Genomic DNA, 19,352 nt, shown 5'->3' on the forward strand with positions numbered 1-19,352 from the left:
TTCCCAGTCCCTGCACAAAAAAATGGAGGCAAAGAAATTGCTAAAAAGGTCTGCCTTTTCCTCTGGTGCAACCACCAGATTGCCTAGCGTATCCCGCAGGGACCCCATGTTACCCAGTGCTTTCTTCATACTCCCTATGTATTTAAAAAAGGACTTTTTGTTGTCCTTGATGCTAGTCCTAGTTCTGTATCTGCCTTAGCTTTCCTAACAGCCCTCCTACAAGCCCAAGTGATGGAGGTATACTCCTCTTTGGAGATAGACCCTCCTTTCCATTGGGTGTACGCCTCTTTTTTTGGCTTTCAAGTGAGAGCGCACGGCTGGGTGCATAAAGTAGAGCAGCAGATCGTCAATGGAAGAGGATTGGACTGACTCTCAGGAAGGGCATAGGGCTAATTTGTGGCACTCCTGCCAAAAGGCTTGGCCCCTACTGCCTTACACCATTTTAAACTACTGCAGTACAACTGCGTTGGATTATAGTTTATCCATTGTATCTACTGACTATTTCATATAAATAAGAAACAGTCCTTGGAGCCAGGATAAGAATCCCTTTAATGAAGGGCTAGTGACTAAGCAAGCTAATTCAGAAAGTCAGGGTATGCATTTAGCAAGGTAGGTCACTGAAAATTAATTTTGGCCGCATGTGCGTCTCATTTAGGCCAGGTATAGACATTATACTTTTACTGGTATAAATGCTTGGAAATGGGTCTAAATTCATAACAGTACAGAAGTTTGGTGCACAAAGACTGATTTAAAACTGGTGGAACCTGTTCTAAGATAGACCTGGATCAAGTGCACTCATACTTAATAAATTTATCCTAAATTGGTGCATTAAACTGGTGTACCGAATCCTCTATTGATTCAAGTTAGGTTTCTGCCCTTCAGCATCCCAGGCTCCTTTGTGGCCATGCACAACCCCCTGCCCCTTGCAGGGAGGCAGATTAGTACTCAACCTGTGATCAGCTGCTCTTGCCAAGTACCCAGCCAGCCCCACCCTTGGGCTTTCACAGAGCCAAGTCAGCACAATGGCTGACAATGATGTGGCAGCAGGGGGAGATGAGCTTGACCATGCCCTGCAGCCCAGTCAGGTTCCCTGGGGCTACACCCACTCATGAAGGCACTGGGGTCCCTGGGTGGGTGTGCAAGAGCTCATCCAAGCACCACCATGCCACTGCAGGCAGAGGCAACCCTAGGGAGCACAACTGGGCTGCAGAGGACAAATAAACATGGTTGCCTCCACTGCCTGCCTTAATGATACATTGGAAATATAAATATACATTAGGTACGTCAACTACGAATCAGGATTCAACTGATTTTGGCCTCTATATAGGAAACTGAGAATTGAAACTACAAGCTTACAGCCAACATTCCAATACAGCTTTATTTGTAATTAATATAGTAGTGTGTTTGATTTTTTTTTTAAACGTGTCAAAGCATCATCTTCATATACAACAGCAATACAATAGCAAAGATTTTTAGAGATTCTTCTAGAACGTATTCAGAAAGATTTAGTTTGTCTTGCTTTAAAGTTCAGTTAAAACTCTGACCCCTGTCTGTATGAAGTTCACTCAGATTCTTATCAGAATAAATGAAAATCAACTTGAATTTCAGGGTGTCATCTGTCATGTTTTTTTCAGTTTTATGCTGATGGAGCACAAGATCAAATGAAACAAAATCCCAACAGGAGGTTTCATTTATTCTGCCACAAGGAATAATGTTCAAGGTGGCAAAGAAAGATCTGTTTGATAATTATATATTTTCTGCTAACATTTTCCATATGCTTAGAATACATGGAACTTTGCCAGGAAAAAAAACAAAAGTATTTTGGGCTGTTGGGCAGTTCCAAGTGTACATTAAGTTATCTTCAGCTATATCTTTTTACCTAAAGAACAATAATCAGTTAACCATTTTGTCTAAATATTAAGAAGGTGCACAAATCCATTTCAGAAAGGAAATACTAGCGTTAATATACAACACGGTCATTCTCAAAAGAAACCGCTTACAAGTCACACTTTAAATGCAACTGCACATAATGATTTGAAATTTTCTATTGTAAATTTCACTTTGTTGACTTTGATTGGTACATACTCAAATTGCTCCTATATTCATTCTCACTGACAAACAAATCTCTTAATTTCTCATAGCAAAATAATCCAGTAGGAATAGATTATGCACAAACTACATAAAAGTATGTTAACAAGACCTAACTTTCATTTCTTGTTTTAAAACTTGGGGTCTCTTTTGGCCTCATTTTGACTGGCAACTTATTGGAAGGAAGGAATTTTTAAAAAGCCACAATGATAAAGGCAAACTTATAAAATTAAGGTAATGCTCTAAAGAGATTGGTTAAAAGTTTAAGATAATAAGGAGCCAGGACATCAGAAAGACTAAAATCAGAGTGAACGTTATTATACAAACATTTCCGTTACTGCCTTCCCTAAATTCCGAATCTTTATGCTGCATATTCAAGACACTTCGTACGTTTTCTATTTAACAACAGATTTTGGACATGATTAATATACCTTAAACATAGAGGGAAAAATCATATAACTTCATTTATGCATTACTAGCTATTTGGAACAGAAGTTTCTATTCCTTAATGGTCATTAGGGTAATTCCGAAATATTATATTTATGGCAAACACTGCTCAAATGAGCATTTTATATGTTTTATTGAGTTACTTTTCAGCAGTTCTGCTATTAGAATGTCTTGTTAACGAGTCAGCCTCATTTTGCAATATGGAGAAAAGATATATTATAAAAAAAATTCCTGGAAAAGACAATGCCATTCTGACTAAATGCATATAAATGTCTGCATTTTCAGATGTCATGGATTAGTACATACTGTAATCAACATTTACAAGTGCTTCTGTGCTAATTATTTTATTTTATTATGCAATTCTGAAGTTAGTCTTTAGCCATAGAATAAGCAGCTCTCAACACTACTCCCTTGTATGCTATATGAATTCTTTTGCTTACTCGTGGGATCGAAATAATGTTTCTTTTCCATTATTAAGCCTTTTCACACATTTAAAGTCAGTTGGCCTTAAGTATCAGTGGTCACAATTCAGTTAATGTTTCCCAACCTTAAGTTTTCCCCTAAAAACAACAGATGCTACAGTTGGCAAATTAAGACTTTCTAATGGAGATTTATATCATGCAAAAATCTAGCTGTGGACACAAGTTGAGAAAAAAGGAGATGACAGCAGTCATAATACCAGTGTGTAAAACGTAGGAATCATTACTATGAAATCATATGTTTACTCTCCAGAAATGAAGCTGCATTTCTGGTAGAGAAAGACTGAGCAGTACACATCTAGGAGTTCTGTATTTTTCCTGCTCATTAAACCCTGTTAAAGAACAGCAACTCTTAACCACATTCCTGGCTGCTACACATTGCTGTTTCTATAAGAAATTGAGAGACCGCATGTTGATATTATACTTAGTGTACCAACTAAGGCCATAACAAGAAATAGCAGCAGCTCTCCACTTGTTTAGTAAGCATAACCACGTCTAGAGTATGATAATATTTCTTATGGGTCATTCTGTAAATAACTGAATACATTTGCTGTAGTGCTTCATTCAATCACAACCACCAATACACTGCAGGGACTCATAAAACAAATTAAATTATCAAATCATTTCTCACCTGCACGTGTGACAAGGCACATATGCATAGTGGAAATCTGCCGCCAGAAAAAATGTTGGCATTGATCACCAAATGGAAGTTGATCTTGCTTCTTCCATGCGTGGGTGGAGCACCTGGATTTAATGAACTTCCAAATATGCAAAGACATGTTCACTTTAAATACATTTTATGCATTTAAAGAACTCTACTTACCCAGTGCAACACAAGCAGCCCAAAATAATGCTTACTTACCTTCTAAATATATACAGTGGTGTAACTACACTGCAGTAAGGGGCCTAGAAACATTATAAAAAACTTTTCTAATAGCTAGTTTTCCAACTATTATATTTCATTAACTTTAGCAATTTGAGTCCTTTACATACTTCATATATTAATCTCGTTTAAAATGAGAAACGTGTTGTTTCAAAGAAATTAAAGAAAGTTAAATTTATAATTCTTGTGTTAGCATAAAATCCACCACTTTCATTAGAATGATAGCACAAGTGGACTTTAGATATCTAGCCTAATAAATATGCGTTTACTTAAATCACAGAGAAACTAACCAATTTTTGTGGGTTGTTCATGGCATAAATAGCAAATTCCGTGGATATTTCCCTGGATGTGCTCCGGAAGCCCAGCCCCTCAGCACTGATTGGTAGAGAGGCCCCAGCGGGGGGAAGAAGAACAAGAAGAGGCTGTCGTCTGCCTGCTACTCTTTGTGCTGCCCTGCCAACTGGTGTCTTCTTCCTTCCTCCCCCTCGCCCCCAACCTCCCACCCCCCATTTGGGCTGTGAAGCTGGGCTCCAATGGCAGAAAGGACCACTGGCTCTCACTGGGGAGCCAGCATGTAATTATTTTGTTTTAAGTTGATAGTTCAGACAATCCCAGATTTTGTGATTTCCATGAAACCTGAGGAATTTCAAACTGAGTAGACCTTTACTAATAAGATTTGGGAAAATTATCAGAATTGAGCCACATAAAGGCAAACATCAGCTTTTGTATCACTAACACTTGTGGCACAACTCTGCCACATATAGAAGAAACTGGTATGTACATTTGCTCAAAAGACTTGCTGTTAAAGTCTTGTAGAAGCATATTTAATAGTGCCAGTTATAGTTTAATACTTTATACAGTCTAAATGTTGCAAAGCTTTAAAAATTAGCCATGTGTGCAGTCACTGATTATTTGTAAATATAACACCCTAATATTAAAATAGAAGAGAGAGTGAGGACCTGGACAAAGAAATCTTGGAATACTAAAATAAAGCAAAAAGCTGGGTTCCCCTTCCACCCTGTAAGTGGGAGAGGGGGAAAAATAAGTATCAACAATTGTTTTTATTTATTTATTTATTTATTTATTTTTTAGCAGAAAGTTAGGTTGTGGGAGCCAAATTACAAACAAATGCACCCTCACTGCTTAGGGATTAGCAAGAAAGCATCTTTGTGGCTTTTTTTCCCCATAAATACATCCACCACCTTGGCAACTGAAAAAGTGTCTTGGCTCAACCCAATGAAAGCGTTAGCTATTTTCTGGTCACTCCCTCTACCTTGTGGTCCAACAAAAAACCCACAAACATTTCTGTTGCTGATTATATTGAGATGGAAAGAAAAAGAAAGCACTGTGCTGCAGGGAAGCCAGCTGGTGGGAAGGAAAGAAACTAGTAGTCTTGGGACCCTTCTTTCATGTCCATACTTTCTAGAAAATAATGTTACTGACACACTCGCATGGACCTAATTCTATCTGGTCACGTAACAGGATTGGATGAGCCACCCAAACACTCCCTTTCAGGAAAGGCTGGCTTGTTATGAAACAAGAAAATAATCTATTGCAACCGGCTTTCCTCATGTATTTCTACCTCTAGCAGACAGAAAGAACTGCCTCAAAGAACAGTGTTTACAATATCAAATTTCTTTTCCTCGTCCTATAATAGCAACCGGCTGGTGAAGGAAAGGTTGTATAAACCACAGATAATTTTCTAAAAATGTTATCATGGCTACGCTTAATATAGTGGTAAAATGTCCATAAATTAGAAAAACGCCATATTTCTTAAAAATTTTGAAAGATCCTTTGATTTTCAGTTTGGCAAGTACAGAAATAGCTTACAATCTTACATTCTCATGTACCAAATGGCATTTCCTTCTTCAGATGTCAGTGCCAGAATATCCTCTATTTTAGTGTTGTTAAACTCACCCCAGGTGTCAGACCCACTGCAGATTTCAGGGGCTACTCCCAGGCACAGGGCCAGTGGTAACTGCAATAGATCTAGAGCTGGGTGGTAATGTGGAGCTGCGTTCAGCTGATAGCCAAAATGTGGGGGTGTATAGTGGCACAGAGCCACATTCAGATGGCAGCATTCAAGTCCAGGTGCGAAGGCACAGAACTGTGTTAGGGCAGCAACATGAAACCAGATGGGCGTGGTGGCATGGGACTACCATCAAAGGCCATGTCCACCAGGATCCAGGGATGCCAAGTTCTGTGGAAGGCTATACCCAAATTTCCAGTAGTCCACCAGACTACCAACAAGCTGGATAGAATGGTTCTGAAGGCTGAATCTAGTTTGTGAGCTGTATGCTTGACAGATTTGCTCTATTTCATTCCAAATATGTACTTGGCCTAGTCCTTTAAGAAAAAAATAAAAAAGACGTCACCCTTATGGAATCAATGCAAGTGACTAAGTACAAATACTTTGTTTTGACATCCAACCTATGTCCTTAGTAAGCTTTCAAGTAGTCTTAGCCCTTTAGACAACATATAAAAACCTTCACTAAACCACTTCATGTATCGTAGACAATGAAATTCTACCTCTCAAGATTACATTCAATTACTTCTTTACAGATATTACAAAAAGTCAATTTCCCACTCCATGAAAATGCATAGGAAATTTATCAGATAGGTTTAATTTTTAAATCAAGTTGCTTGCATAGCTTACCTTGTTTGCTCCATTCAGCACACACATGTAACTCTATACACTTTGAGCCAAATTCTATTCCCTCTATTGGGAATGAAACCGAACTTCTTCACCTCTATGTGTTCTATTACACCGTGCTTGAGGCCCTCAAAATAAAGTTAACAGAACACCAAGCAAGTCGTCCTCCTTCTTGCTGCAGTTTTGTGAGTCAGTCTTAAGGTAAGATTATCATATACTGCAAAAATACAAGCATTCAGTGATTTTTAAGACTTGAACAGCATGAAAAAGAGTTGCATTTTGGCACCCAAAGTCCACTTAGAAGCCCCATAGATAGACAAGAATCTGCCCCATCATAATTTCATGAAATTGAATATCACTAAATTATCAGTCACTAAATTGGTAATTTCATTAACAAATGTTGTATTTAATCAGTGATGAGGTGACAATATCTACTTTTAAAAACAGCACAGGAAAAGGTGAAATATATCAATGAACCTGTGGTTTTGTTGATAATTATACAATTTTTTTCAATGATGAAAATTATGTAATATAAAAATCAGGTACCACTCTCAAATGCCTTGCAATTTGTGGGGTTAAATATATTAAAAATAAGAGAGATCCCACTGGAAGGAAAATAATTTTCCTGAATAATTATCAGTAAACCAGCGCTATTTAATGAAGCTTTATTACAGCTGTGTGGCTGAGTTGCCATCAGGTTACAATGATTTAAACACCAATGAAAGCATAAATTGAGGGTGGGCTTCCCATGTCATTTTGTTCCCTAGCTATCCAGTGGCACACTCTTATGCATTAAGGCTGTCAAATGAGCCAGACCATGGGTGTGGCTTTAACTTTCTAAGTAAAGGAGCCATAATCTTGCTGTATCACAAGATGACTATAAGTAATCACCTTGTTGTGCAAATTCTTGGAGGACCATCCACTTCATATTTATTGCTTTAAATGCATCTCTGTAGCTAAAGGAAGCAGACATTTAACCCCAGGTACCATTACTAGTAGTGTAATTTGCATTTTGCCTCAGAAAGAATCCTGTACTTTGACCCATATAATGCAGTTAACTTTGCCCTGGCATGAGTCAGAAATGGTGTCCAATGTTTAACTACTGCGACAATGCAGTCGGGACTACACTCAAGTGAATGTCCCCACATGCTTATTTCCACTCTGTGGCCTATAACCTGGAAGTTGTAACTGCTGATTACAGGTCCTTGCTAAATCAGTACTGAGTACCTGAACATAAGACTTCTTGCCTCCGACTTGGGAACAGACAGGAGAGAAGTCAAGATTAGGGCCAAAGGCCAGAGAAAAATCCATCCACAAGGAACTGGAGTAGGGTAGGAAGTCCCAAATGGAGAATTCTGTGAAATCCTGAAAGATCTGGGGATAAACGTTAAGATGAGGCTCCAGTGTGCAATGGAACTATTCTGGGGTTGCTTTGTGGTGTTGCTGTAGTTTTTTTCCTACTGTATGAGAGAATCCCAAACAAAAGAATTAGGTTTAGTTGCTTAGACATGCCTATCACTTGTGGCATCCGTGCCACATATTGGCCATCCCCTGGCTTAGGACATTATTTAATCTTTTGTTGGCCCTGGAGTCCCATGAAAGCAAGGCACCAGCCAGATCCTGCCCCAATCAGCTGGTGAGCTCACAGTTTACTGTTTGCCATGTAGCAAAACCCCCGGTTTTTCTTTTTTAATTTATTTTAAAATGCATTCCCTTCCCCAACCATTTCTGACTCTCTCTCTCCCTCTCTAATCCCTATAGATAAGCATAAGTAAGCTAAGATGTAGGATAAGCTTTAACATTTTATGAAAGAAACTCCCTGTTTCTTTGCCACTGTCTTATCCCCACTGCCTTTAACTTTTTCCCCTGAGCAACCAGGTTTCTGCCTCAGTTTCTTTCCTGGCTGTCTCCTCCTTGCCACCACTTATCTGCCCCCCCCCCCAATATCTCTGCTGTCTGCCTCAGTTTCCAGCCCCAGTCTACCTTAAGTAAACCCAAGCCTCAGTTCCTCAGCCAGCTTCTCTCTAGTCCACTGGTTCTAATCCTGGTTCTGGCAACTTTCACTCCCTACACTTTAACTCGCTCTCTCTCTCTCTCACCTGAACCTTCCCCCAAATATCCTAGGTACCCCAAGCACACACACACACACAGTACCATCCAAGTTAGGAACTTACCTGTGTGTATGTGTAGGTGGGTTGTACATGTGAACTGTGAGTGTGTGATTGTATGCATGATATATGAATTAGTGATCTGTGTCTAACTTTTGGGGTGTATAGTGTATGTGCTTGAATTGGTGACTGGTATGAATGCATGTGCCTAGGCTGGTTTGGATGTATATGAGCGAGTGAGCGAGCAAGCAAGCGCACACCTAACTGATTTGTGTGTTTGTATATGTACCACTGTGTCACACCCTCCTGTCTAACAGCACAATATTGGGATCCTGAGAGTTGGCCTGACCCCACAGGACAACACCCAGAGCTCCAGCAGGAGCCTATGCTGACCAAGAAATGAGCTTAAGGTTCACTGTGTATATGCAGCACAGCCAAACTGAGTTAGGAGCCATTTTTGGATTCACTAATGTATTGGTCTCTTAAGTTCAGTTCAGGTCAGTTTGCTTGCTTTCCTTTTTGATAATAATTAGTCACCAGGAAATCTTCAAAATAGTTGAGATAACCTACAAGTGTACTGATTTATCAGTTTTGTGGATTCCTATAATTTATGTCCATCCTAAAGGGGACTGTTGATTAAGTATTTGACCAACCATCTGCCTTACTTCTGCATGCATTCCACATTTTGCAACAATAAAACAGGAGTTGGATACATATTTTATTCAATACACAATCCTGATCTTCAAAGCAGAACCATACTGTGCATTTGGTGATGATTCCATGACAAGAAGTAACCTTGAGAATGTGGATTGACATAAAACAATTTTAAATGTTTGAACTGCAAATGTCCAGACATAAGTCATTTTAGAATGGGTTAAACCGCCTGAAACATTTCAAAAGTACATCCAGATAATCAGGTATTATTTTGAACTGGTCCTCCTTGAACAAATTTAGTGTTTTGTGCAGACATCAAGCTTTCCATGACCAGTGCCTGGTTGGTCCTCCAACCAGGAAGACAAGAGACAGGAGATTCTCCCTATGCCTTAAGAAAGGTGTTTGTGCCCAAAATATTGCAAAGAACAATTTTTCCAACTATTTAGTTGGTCTAATAAAAGATATCATATTTGCTCAAAGAACCTTGTCTGGCTGGTCCTCCAGGCACCCCACGCTGTATCATTCCTCACAACCTCCCTACAACCATTGTAACTGGATACTTTGGGATGCAACCAGACCTCTACTTCCCAACCTATATAGTCCATAAATCACAGGCTGATTCTGGCTGGAGGGGTGGGGAGTATGGTCAAGTATGTGGGAGGGGGTCCAGCTTCTCGGTTCCTGGGGCAACGGGTAGGCAGCCCAATGTCTCTGCAGCTTTTTAACAGCACTTGACTCCAAACTGCTTACTAGTTTCATTACATGGTGGCAACTGACCAAGCTTCAGGAGATCAGGGGCTGATTTGGGTTGAGGAGACAGCTATGCAGGTACAAGAGGTACCCTGCTTCCTTATTCTCAGGGAGCTGCCCAAGGTCTCTGTGGCTTTTACAGAGCACTTTTCCCTAGCCACTGGGATCAATTTCATTCCATTCCTGGCAATCAACACAGAGACTTTGACAGTAGCCTCAGAGTACCCAGCACCCCAGACCCAGGGCACTCCTAATCTCCTGGCCAGCACTCCCCACTCCAAATCAGCCTGGGATGCCCCAAAGCCTGGTCTATTGCCACAAAACTAGCAAGTATGGCAGAAGACAAGCTTGGTAGGGAATTCTTCAGTAAACTAAGTAACAAAAAGGAAGCTTATAAGAAGTAGGAACTTGGGCAAACAAATAGGGAGGAGCATAAGAGCACTGCTCGGGCATGCAGAGATGAAGTCAGGAAGGCCACAGTGCAATTGGAGTTGCAGCTAGCAAGGGACGTGAAGGGTAACAAGAAGGGTTTCTACAAGTAGATCCAAGCAGGTGATACTTCCCCTCTATCGGGCACTGGTCAGACTGCAGTTAGAGTACTGCGTGCAATTCTGGGTGCCGCAATTCAAGAGGGATGCGGATAACCTGGAGAGGGTCCAGAGAAGGGCCACTCGTATGGTTAAGGGCCTGCAGACCAAGCCATACAAGGAGAGACTAGAGAACCTGGACCTTTTCAGCTTCCGCAAGAGAAGGTTGAGAGGCGACCTTGTGGCTGCCTATAAGTTCATCACGGGGGCACAGAAGGGAATTGGTGAGGTTTTATTCACCAAGGTGCCCTTGGGGGTTACAAGAAATAATGGCCACAAGCTAGCACAGAGCAGATTTAGATTGGACATTAGGAAGAACTTCTTCACAGTTAGAGTAGCCAAGGTCTGGAACGGGCTCCCAAGGGAGGTGGTGCTCTCCCCTACCCTGGGGGTCTTCAAGGGGAGGTTAGAGAAGCATCTAGCTGGGGTCATCTAGACCCAGCACTCTTTCCTGCCTATGCAGGGGGTCGGACTCAATGATCTATTGAGGTCCCTTCTGACCCTAACATCTATGAATCTATGAAGTATGTCGGTAGCAAAAGGAGAAACAAGAAAATTGTGGGTCACTTACTGAATGGGGGAAGCACCCTTGTAACATAGAATGCAGAAAATGCTGAAGTGCTCAACGTTGCCTTCGCCTCAGTCTTCACAGGCAAAGTCAGCTCCCAAACTACTGCACTGGGCAGCACAGTTTGGGGAGGAGGTAAGCAGCCAGTGGCAAACGAACAGGTTAGGGACAATTTAGAAAAGCTGGATATACTCAAGTCCATGGAGCCAGACAGGATGCACCCAAAGGTGCTGAGAGTGGGCTGATGAGACTGCAGAGCCAGTGGCCATCATCTTTGAAAGCTCATGGCAATCAGAAGAGGCCCCAGATGATTTGAAAAACACAGTGCCCATATTTAAGAAAGGGGAAAAAGGAGGATCCAGGGAATTACAAACCAGTCAACCTCACCTCAGTCCCTGGAAAAATCATGGAGCAGATCCTCAATGAATCCATTTGAAAGCACTTGGAGAAGAAGGTGATTAGGAACAGTCAATATGGATTCACAAAAGGCAAGTCATGCCTGACCAACCTGATTGCCTTCTATGACGAGATGACGGGCCCTGTGGATGCGGGGAGACCAGTGGATATAATCTACCCTGATTTTAGTAAGGCTTTTGATACCGTCTCCAACAACATTTTTGCAGGCATGCTGAGGAAGTACAGGTTGGATGAATGGACAGTAAGGTGGATAGAAAACTGACAGGAGCATCAGGCTCAGAGAGTATTAATCAATGGATCAATGTCTAATTGGCAGCTAGTATCAAGTACCCCAGGGGGTTGGACCTGGGGTTGGTTTTGTTCAATGTCTTCATCAACAACATGGAAGATGGCATAGAGTGCACCCTCAGCAAGTTTGCAAACAACACCAAGCTGCAGGAAGTAGCTGAGGCCAGGATTCAAAGTGACCTAGGCAAACTGGAGGACTGAGCCAAAAGGAATCTCATGAGGCTCAACAAGGACAAGTGCAAAGTCCTGAATTTAAGACAGAACAATCTCATGCACCGGTATAGACTTGGGGCTGACTGGTTGGGCAGCAGCTCTGCACAAAAGGACCCGAGGGTTACAATGCACAATAAGCTGAATATGAGCCAACAGCGTGCCCTTGCTGCAAAGATGCATAAGGACATGCTGGGTTGCATCAGTAGAAGTGTTGCCAGCAAGTCAAGGGAAGTGATTATTCCCCTCTATTCAGCACTGGTGAGGCCACATCTGGAGTACTGTGTTCTGTTTGGGGCACCCCACTTCAGAAAGGATGTGGACAAATTGGAAAGAGTCCAGTGGAAGGCAACAAAAATGGTGAAGGGGTTGTGGGGGATGACTTATGAGGAAAGACTGAGGGAACTAGGCATATTTAGTTTGAAGAAGAGGAGACTGAGAAGAGACTTAATAGCAGCCTTCAACTACCTGAAGGGGAGTTCGAAAGAGAATAAAGCTAGACTTCTCATTGGTGCAGATGACAGAACAAGGAGCAATGGTTTCAAGTTGCAGCAAGGGAAGTTTAGGTTAGATATTAGGAAAAAGTGTCTCACTGGGAGGGTAGTAAAACACTGGAACAGATTACTCAGAGAGGTGATAGAATCTCCATCCTTGGAGGGTTTTAAGACCTGGCTAGACAAAGCTTTGGCTGGGATGATCTAGTTGGGGATGGTCTTCCTTTAAGCAGGGGGTTGGACTAGATGACCTCCTGAGGTCCCTTACAACCTTAATTTTGTATGATTCTATGAAATGGAATGAAACTGGGAAGCAGCCTGGGGAAAGTGCTGTTTAAAAGCTATGGAAACTTTGGGGCAGCAGCCAGAATACCTTGCTCCTCAGGAACCCAGAAGCAGGGCTCCAGTCACCCCACCCCAGTCCCTGCCCCCCCATCCCCAACTCAGCCCTAGGGAAAGTCTTCTCCAGGCAGCAGCCCAAGCCAGATACCTTGGGTAGCCCACAGGAATACTCAGACCCACTAGGAAGAGAGAAACAGAAGTCAAGACCCTCCAACCAGCTGGTCATCCCAAAAAGTGTATAATGGGTCAGCCCATTATACACCTAACCCTGGTACACTGCCAGGAATTGAAGTAAATTAATAAGTGGCTTGGAGGAAAGCGCTCTTTAAAAGTTATAAAAGCTCTGACAGCCCCAGAGCATCCAGCTCCCAGGAGCTCAGAAACAGGAGTCTAGGTAGCCCATGCAAATATATACACCTGGCATATCACATCAGAGTACCTCCACACAGATTTTGGTAAAGTGCAAGAATAGTCCTTATTAGGATGATCTTAATGTTAGTGATCAGGGGAATCAGAAATCTGCATATGCAGACAAACTGACATATGCATTCTCTTCCTTGGTATCCCACCAGTTCAGGTCTTGCTCCCTTGCTCCAGGAATTTCGGGGAAAAATTCAGACACCTATCATTGGGAGGGATGTTGGGCTGAACATCTGAATATTCTCTACCATACCCTAGTGGTTGTTTCACAGCATTGCAATGCCCAAAAGGACACCTTTAAACCAGGAAGGTTATAAATTGGTTGCCAAATCAGTTGCCAAATGATATTTTTGGAACAGTTCAAGTGTTTTGTCTGTCCATATTTTTGATTAGATGATCATAATACATATTGAAAGGCAGCAAAATGAAGACTGCATAGACAAGCTTACTTCTCACATTTCTCACCTTTTAAACTGCTTGATCTCCCACAACCTTACCCTGCTTTAACATAGCACGTGTGCGCAATTTTCTACATTTTTAAAAACTGGAAACAAAGTTTTCATAATTAAACTAAGGGAAGCAAACTAATCATGCTGATATTCAGAGGGGTTAAAAATACCTCTGCCACACGAGCTGATGCTTACCACAGAAATAGAGGGTGATGGGCTCTTTTGCTGTGTATTTTAATTTCAGGGATATTTACTGACAAAAGGAATGGCAAGATACAGGAAATATGGGTTCTTGTGGGCAGAGCCCTGACCATCCTCCCTGCTCCCTATCACATCCCATTCAACTTTTCTTCATTGCAGTTCTCTCTCTTTCACATACCTGGCTCCTCATCCGAGTCCCATTCTCCTTGTCTGTGAAATTCAGTCTCCACTTGCAAAGGCTTCTCACCCCACCTCTCTGTCCGAATCAAGGGCCCTCCCTTATAAAACTCCCCATCTAATGTGGCTCTATACCTCACTATGGCCTTTATACACCTCAAGTAGCTTACAATCTTCATCCTTATTAATGCCTAACCCCAAACTTATACCCTAAACTTTTTGTTCCAAGGAGAGCAGGTTTGACTCTTATCTTCTCTTTTCAAAGCAGGCCTGCTTCCTCCTTGATGCTATATGACCCCCTTCTCCCCCCCATTCTTGTTGGGCCCAGAGAGAAGAGACACTTGCCTGGCTCCGATTCTGTCTGCAGCTGCTGAAGTTCCATTCAGCCTTTATCTGAAGCACGCTCAAGGCATTTAAATGTTGGAATCCAAGTCTTGTCTATCAAACAGAGGAAAAACCAAATACTGATTTTTTTGCCTAAAACTTATAAATTTTGCCCTACCTGAAGGGATTTTCAAAGGGATGACAAATAGCACATTCCAGGCACACACTTCCCTGTCAAATTTTAGGTCTAATATACAGGGGGCACTAGAGCTATTCACAGAAAAGGCTGTTGGAATTTCTTTTACCTGGGTAAGACAAAGCATATATACTTGTAGCCTTGTTTGTGAAAACACAGCAGAGCATTTTGACCAGAGTATTCTCCCCAAATTCAGCAAAAAACAGCTATCAAGCATAGAAAATGTCAACCTTAATGGTTAAAATTAGGTAAATTTATAACAACTGAAAGCAGGATCTTTTCATGGAAAATACAAGCAAACTTTATTATAATTTATATAATTATGATTTATAGAGTTTTATTAGAAATGTGTTAGAACACCAACTAAGTTCTTTCCAGGCTCCTGCATACACACTCCCTGGAGCTTAATGACTTACTGTTTTTTTCACTTCTTAATTTTATCAAGTGCTTCATCTCCTGAAACTGCAATCTCTAATACTACCTCAACACATTTCTTCTTTATAAACAGGAAATAGCAATTGCAAGGGTACATAACTCCCTAGCACTTTCAATACAGTATTACTACCTGCCTTCTTTGACCTAACAAGCCTTGCCTCTGTAGTTTACAGATAGGTATTACAGTATCTCATTGCTTTTTGTCATCATTCCACCATTCTATAATGCCTATTACTGAAAGTCATTCTAATTATTTAAGATTTTAAGCTTCTCACCATTGTATACAGGCATTTACAGTTTATTTTTGACCAGTTGTCCTTTCTTTTTAACTCTTTAATCTGGTATCCTGCTGATTTTACAGAAAATTATTTCCTCTGCTCTTATGCTCTACTTAAACCGTAGTTAACATCTTACTTTTTACTAAGCACACAGACATCTGTTAAAGATGTCAGTAAGAACATGAGTTAGTTCCCCTTATGTATTCATCAGCTCAAGCAGTTTCCCCCCAGTTCTTGGTTTGAGCACTCCCCAAAAACCTCACTTTACATGCCAGCTGTCTGGTTCCATTTTGATGAAGGCTGAGTCAGTTTAACCTGATATATTTTCTCTCTAAATTTTTTTTCAAGCCCCTAAAACTTAAATTTCTTTAGTCTTTACATCACCTTCCCAACCACATATTGATGGATGTTCCTAGTGCCCAGTAGAAGCCATTGTTGTGCTCCACAAATCTATTAGGTTTCTTTAAAAACTTACCTTCCCCCAAAAATATTCTGTATTATCATGCCCATAAACCCTTTCAGTTAACCACAGAAGTTGAATGTCTGAGACGGAAACCACCTTGTCTACCATAGTGCTCAAAGTCCAGACAGTTAGCCACAATCTTTTAATGTTTTCTAACTGAGTATTACTTTCTATATCACTGATACAGGAACTTTAACACCAATAGATACACCATAGCTTAAGAAGTGAAACTGCTTAAACCGTACTACAAGTAAAAGCTGTTAGGCAAAGAAGACCCGTTTCTTCCTGAATGACAAAAAGTGTGTTAGAAGCTCAAGTTTTGTTTTTAGAAATGTTACAAATATGTGTATGACACATACTTAATACACTTGCAAGATATATTATTTCCATAAAAAACTACGTAGAACATACAAACTTATCATAACAAACCCTGATTTTCATCCTCAGTATCATCAAATTTCAATCAGCAGGGCTAAGTACAGACAGTCAAAAAAGCCTGAGGCTGAATCAATTCAATCTAGGCAGCTTCCTCTAAGCTGCGTAGGTTGAATCAATAACCAACTGAACTGACATTCAGTTTTCAATTTGGAGAGGCAGGGGGAGGCCTGCACTGACCCAGGCCAGTAGGCAGGTGAAGCTAGAGCATATCTCCCAGCCTGCTGGCTATTGCCAGCTCAGCCAAATGTCCCCAAACTCCTGCTGTGCCCCACAGGGGGTTAAGAAACCCCCTGTCTGGGTGTGGGCCAACCTTGGAAGAGCCTCTTCAGGAGGTGTTCCCCAGCCCAGGCAGCCCTGGGGAGACGAGGGAAATTCCCCCTTCCAAACTGCTGATCACTTCAGCCACTGCCACAGGAGGGAGGGATGACAACTCCTCCAGGCCAGGTGCCTACCCATGCAACCCAGAATGGGGGCACCAGGGAGCCCCCACCTTGGAGGGCTTCTCCCTGCTCCAACCCATGGGTCCCCCAGCCCCAGGCAGCTGGAGGGAATTCTTCCCCTCCCTAGCCCCAACCCCTTGCCTTAGGTGCTGTGAGTCTCAGCAACAGCAAAGGGAAGTTCCTCTGCTCCCCTGCATTAGTTTTGCCTCAGATTTCCAGCAGCTATGGAGGAACAGGAGAATTTCCCTTTGCTCCCTGAAGCTGCCCTAAAACTCACAGGGGCTAAGGCAAGCAGCTCTGCAGTTTGGGAGGGGATGAATTCCCATCAACTCTCTGGGGCAGTCCCAGGCTCAGGGACCTGGGCTTGGCTAAGGGAAGCCTCCGGGCAGGAGCAACCTGGTGCCCCATGCTGGGCTGCGTGGGCAGCCACCCAGCCTGGAGGACTCTTTTCCCTCCCTCCTGCTGCAGCTACTGAAGCAAGCAGCAGCTGAGAAGGTGAAGGGGAGAGAGCTGCCAGGGCCTGAAAAGGCCCCACCACAGGGGCTTCCCCCCGCCCCCCCCCCCTCCATGTGCTGTGCAGACCCTGGCTAAGAGGGCTAGGGGGCTGTTTCTATTTCTAATAGGATACTTCTAACAAGAGATTTATAAAGCACATACATTTTAAAAAATTATAAATTCTAGACCTGATCTTTCCTTTGTCCCAAAGTCACTAAGACAGATGTGTCAGGTAAAAGGAAGTAAGCCATCTAGATTATCACAGCGTACCTCCTGATTTTACTTCAAAAATGACTATGACACCATTTCAGGCTTACCAAGTAATATCTATCGTGCCTTCAGTAAGGTTGCACAAAGGTTAATACTAATTTGTTTTGCAAGTGGCAAAGGAAGTGAATCAGTTTCCCCACAGCATCACAGTACCTAAAATCCTATTTAAAAAAAACTTTAAAATGTAGTAACTATGAAAATCCTAAACGTGCTAAAATCTGCTTCAAGGCATGATTGAAGAATTATTATTATATCATTTTAAAGTACTTTTTAATGGGAGAGTGGACACTGGGTCTGCTAGGTTTCAGTAACACAAATATTACAGAGATCATAAGATCCCTGAAAAAAATTAAAGCCACTGCAGATTTTGTAAGATATACTTCCTTTGGACCCACTCCTAGTTAAAAACTGTCAAAGCAGATGGGTATCATCTTATGTAAGCATTTTTAAAAGCCACATATACAAAGTGAAATTCGTCTTCTGGCGAAGCTAGGAAAGACCATACACCATAGAAGCCCCCACAGAAGGGTGAAGAGTTGAACATGAATCTTTGTAAATAGGTGAGAATTTCACTGTGGACACTATTGTTACTCCTTACATTCCCATGCTTTTAAGGAGGGAACAGATGTCTAGTAAGTCTGGAAATTTTAAGTGAAACTATGATTTAAATATGCATTAAAGGGATGCATTAACCTTTTTTTTCCTTAATCATAATGTGGTATTTTACATATTGCTATTTTCCTAAGTAGGAAACTCATGTGTCAGAAGTCTCTTTATGGTAACAGACTTGTACTGACTTTTTAATCACAGTGACTGCAGAATGCTGGTATTATTTAGATCATTTACAAAGCTTCAGTAGAGTATAAGAAATAAAGTGAAATATTATGACAGGCAGAATCACTCAACTCTTGGTTTGAGATCTTCATGAGGGGAAAGACATTTGAGCCCACGTATGCTAAAATAACATACAATATCTTATTACACTTATAGAATGTGCGTATTGTGCACCATACATAATGCTGAGCCAGGAAATTATCTTACTTTTCTATTACTGTTCCCTTGTCTGTAAAAACAGATTTACTGTACTGTGTGGAGGGTTTGTTCAGCCTTAAGCCACTGACTTGTAAAACTTGTTGAAATCCTTGAAATGAAGGGGCTACAGAAACTCAAAACGTAATTGGTATCAACTTCCAACTACTCATTAAGTTAAGAGGAGTTACTGGTGCTTACCTATGAAGATGTGGCTATTTAATAATGCTTTTGGAAGCTTTCTAAGCATCTGCATGATATGAGCAAAATTATGCAGAAGCATAATCAGGTCTACTTCAATACCAAATCAAAGAAAGTCGCCCAAAGAACTGCTATGACTGTGTCCTGAAGTATACCCTTTATTTTCTGATGCATCTCTCAATCCAGTATTGGCCTGGTTTGACCTTGCCTTCCTTTTGGGCTGAAAAAGTGCCAGGTGGAGATACTATGTCCATGATTTTCACTTTTTTATCCCATTAAATTTATACTGTGTGAATTCACAAGACTGCTTCAGATAATGAAAATAAGATACAGAGGCACAGAAATCAAGTGGAAGTCAGGCAATAGCTTTGTGGATTTGGCCCTAAATCTTAGCAGGACCTAGAATATTTATCACATCACTTAACTACGCCCTTCAGCTTCCAACAGCAGAGAAGTTTTTTCAAATTAAAAAAAAATCCTAGAAAAGGTTTATTTTTTATAATATTTTTTCAAACAAGGCTTCAACTACAATGACTTTGAAAACAGCTACTTTTTTTTTTTAAACTTT

General features: G+C 41.3%; 1 protein-coding gene across 4 annotated transcripts in view; it reads right to left on the bottom strand.

The window, feature by feature from the left end:
* AHR (aryl hydrocarbon receptor) overlaps positions 1-19,352 on the bottom strand; it is a 101,203-nt gene that overhangs the window by 58,118 nt on the left and 23,733 nt on the right. Inside the window, exons 1-2 of one of the 4 annotated variants that reach the window (XM_059728948.1) lie at positions 6,554-6,738; positions 3,646-3,772 (exon numbers count right to left, since the gene is read on the bottom strand). The exons of the other annotated variants lie outside the window; for them this stretch is intronic. Of the exons in view, the coding sequence (XP_059584931.1) occupies positions 3,646-3,772; positions 6,554-6,580 (154 nt within the window). The 5' untranslated portion in view covers positions 6,581-6,738. Of the gene's footprint in view, positions 1-3,645; positions 3,773-6,553; positions 6,739-19,352 lie in introns of those variants that run through there. 4 annotated transcript variants of the gene reach the window in all.

This window comes from Alligator mississippiensis, chromosome 5 (genome assembly GCF_030867095.1).
Source record: "Alligator mississippiensis isolate rAllMis1 chromosome 5, rAllMis1, whole genome shotgun sequence".
Taxonomy (NCBI): Eukaryota; Metazoa; Chordata; order Crocodylia; family Alligatoridae; genus Alligator; species Alligator mississippiensis.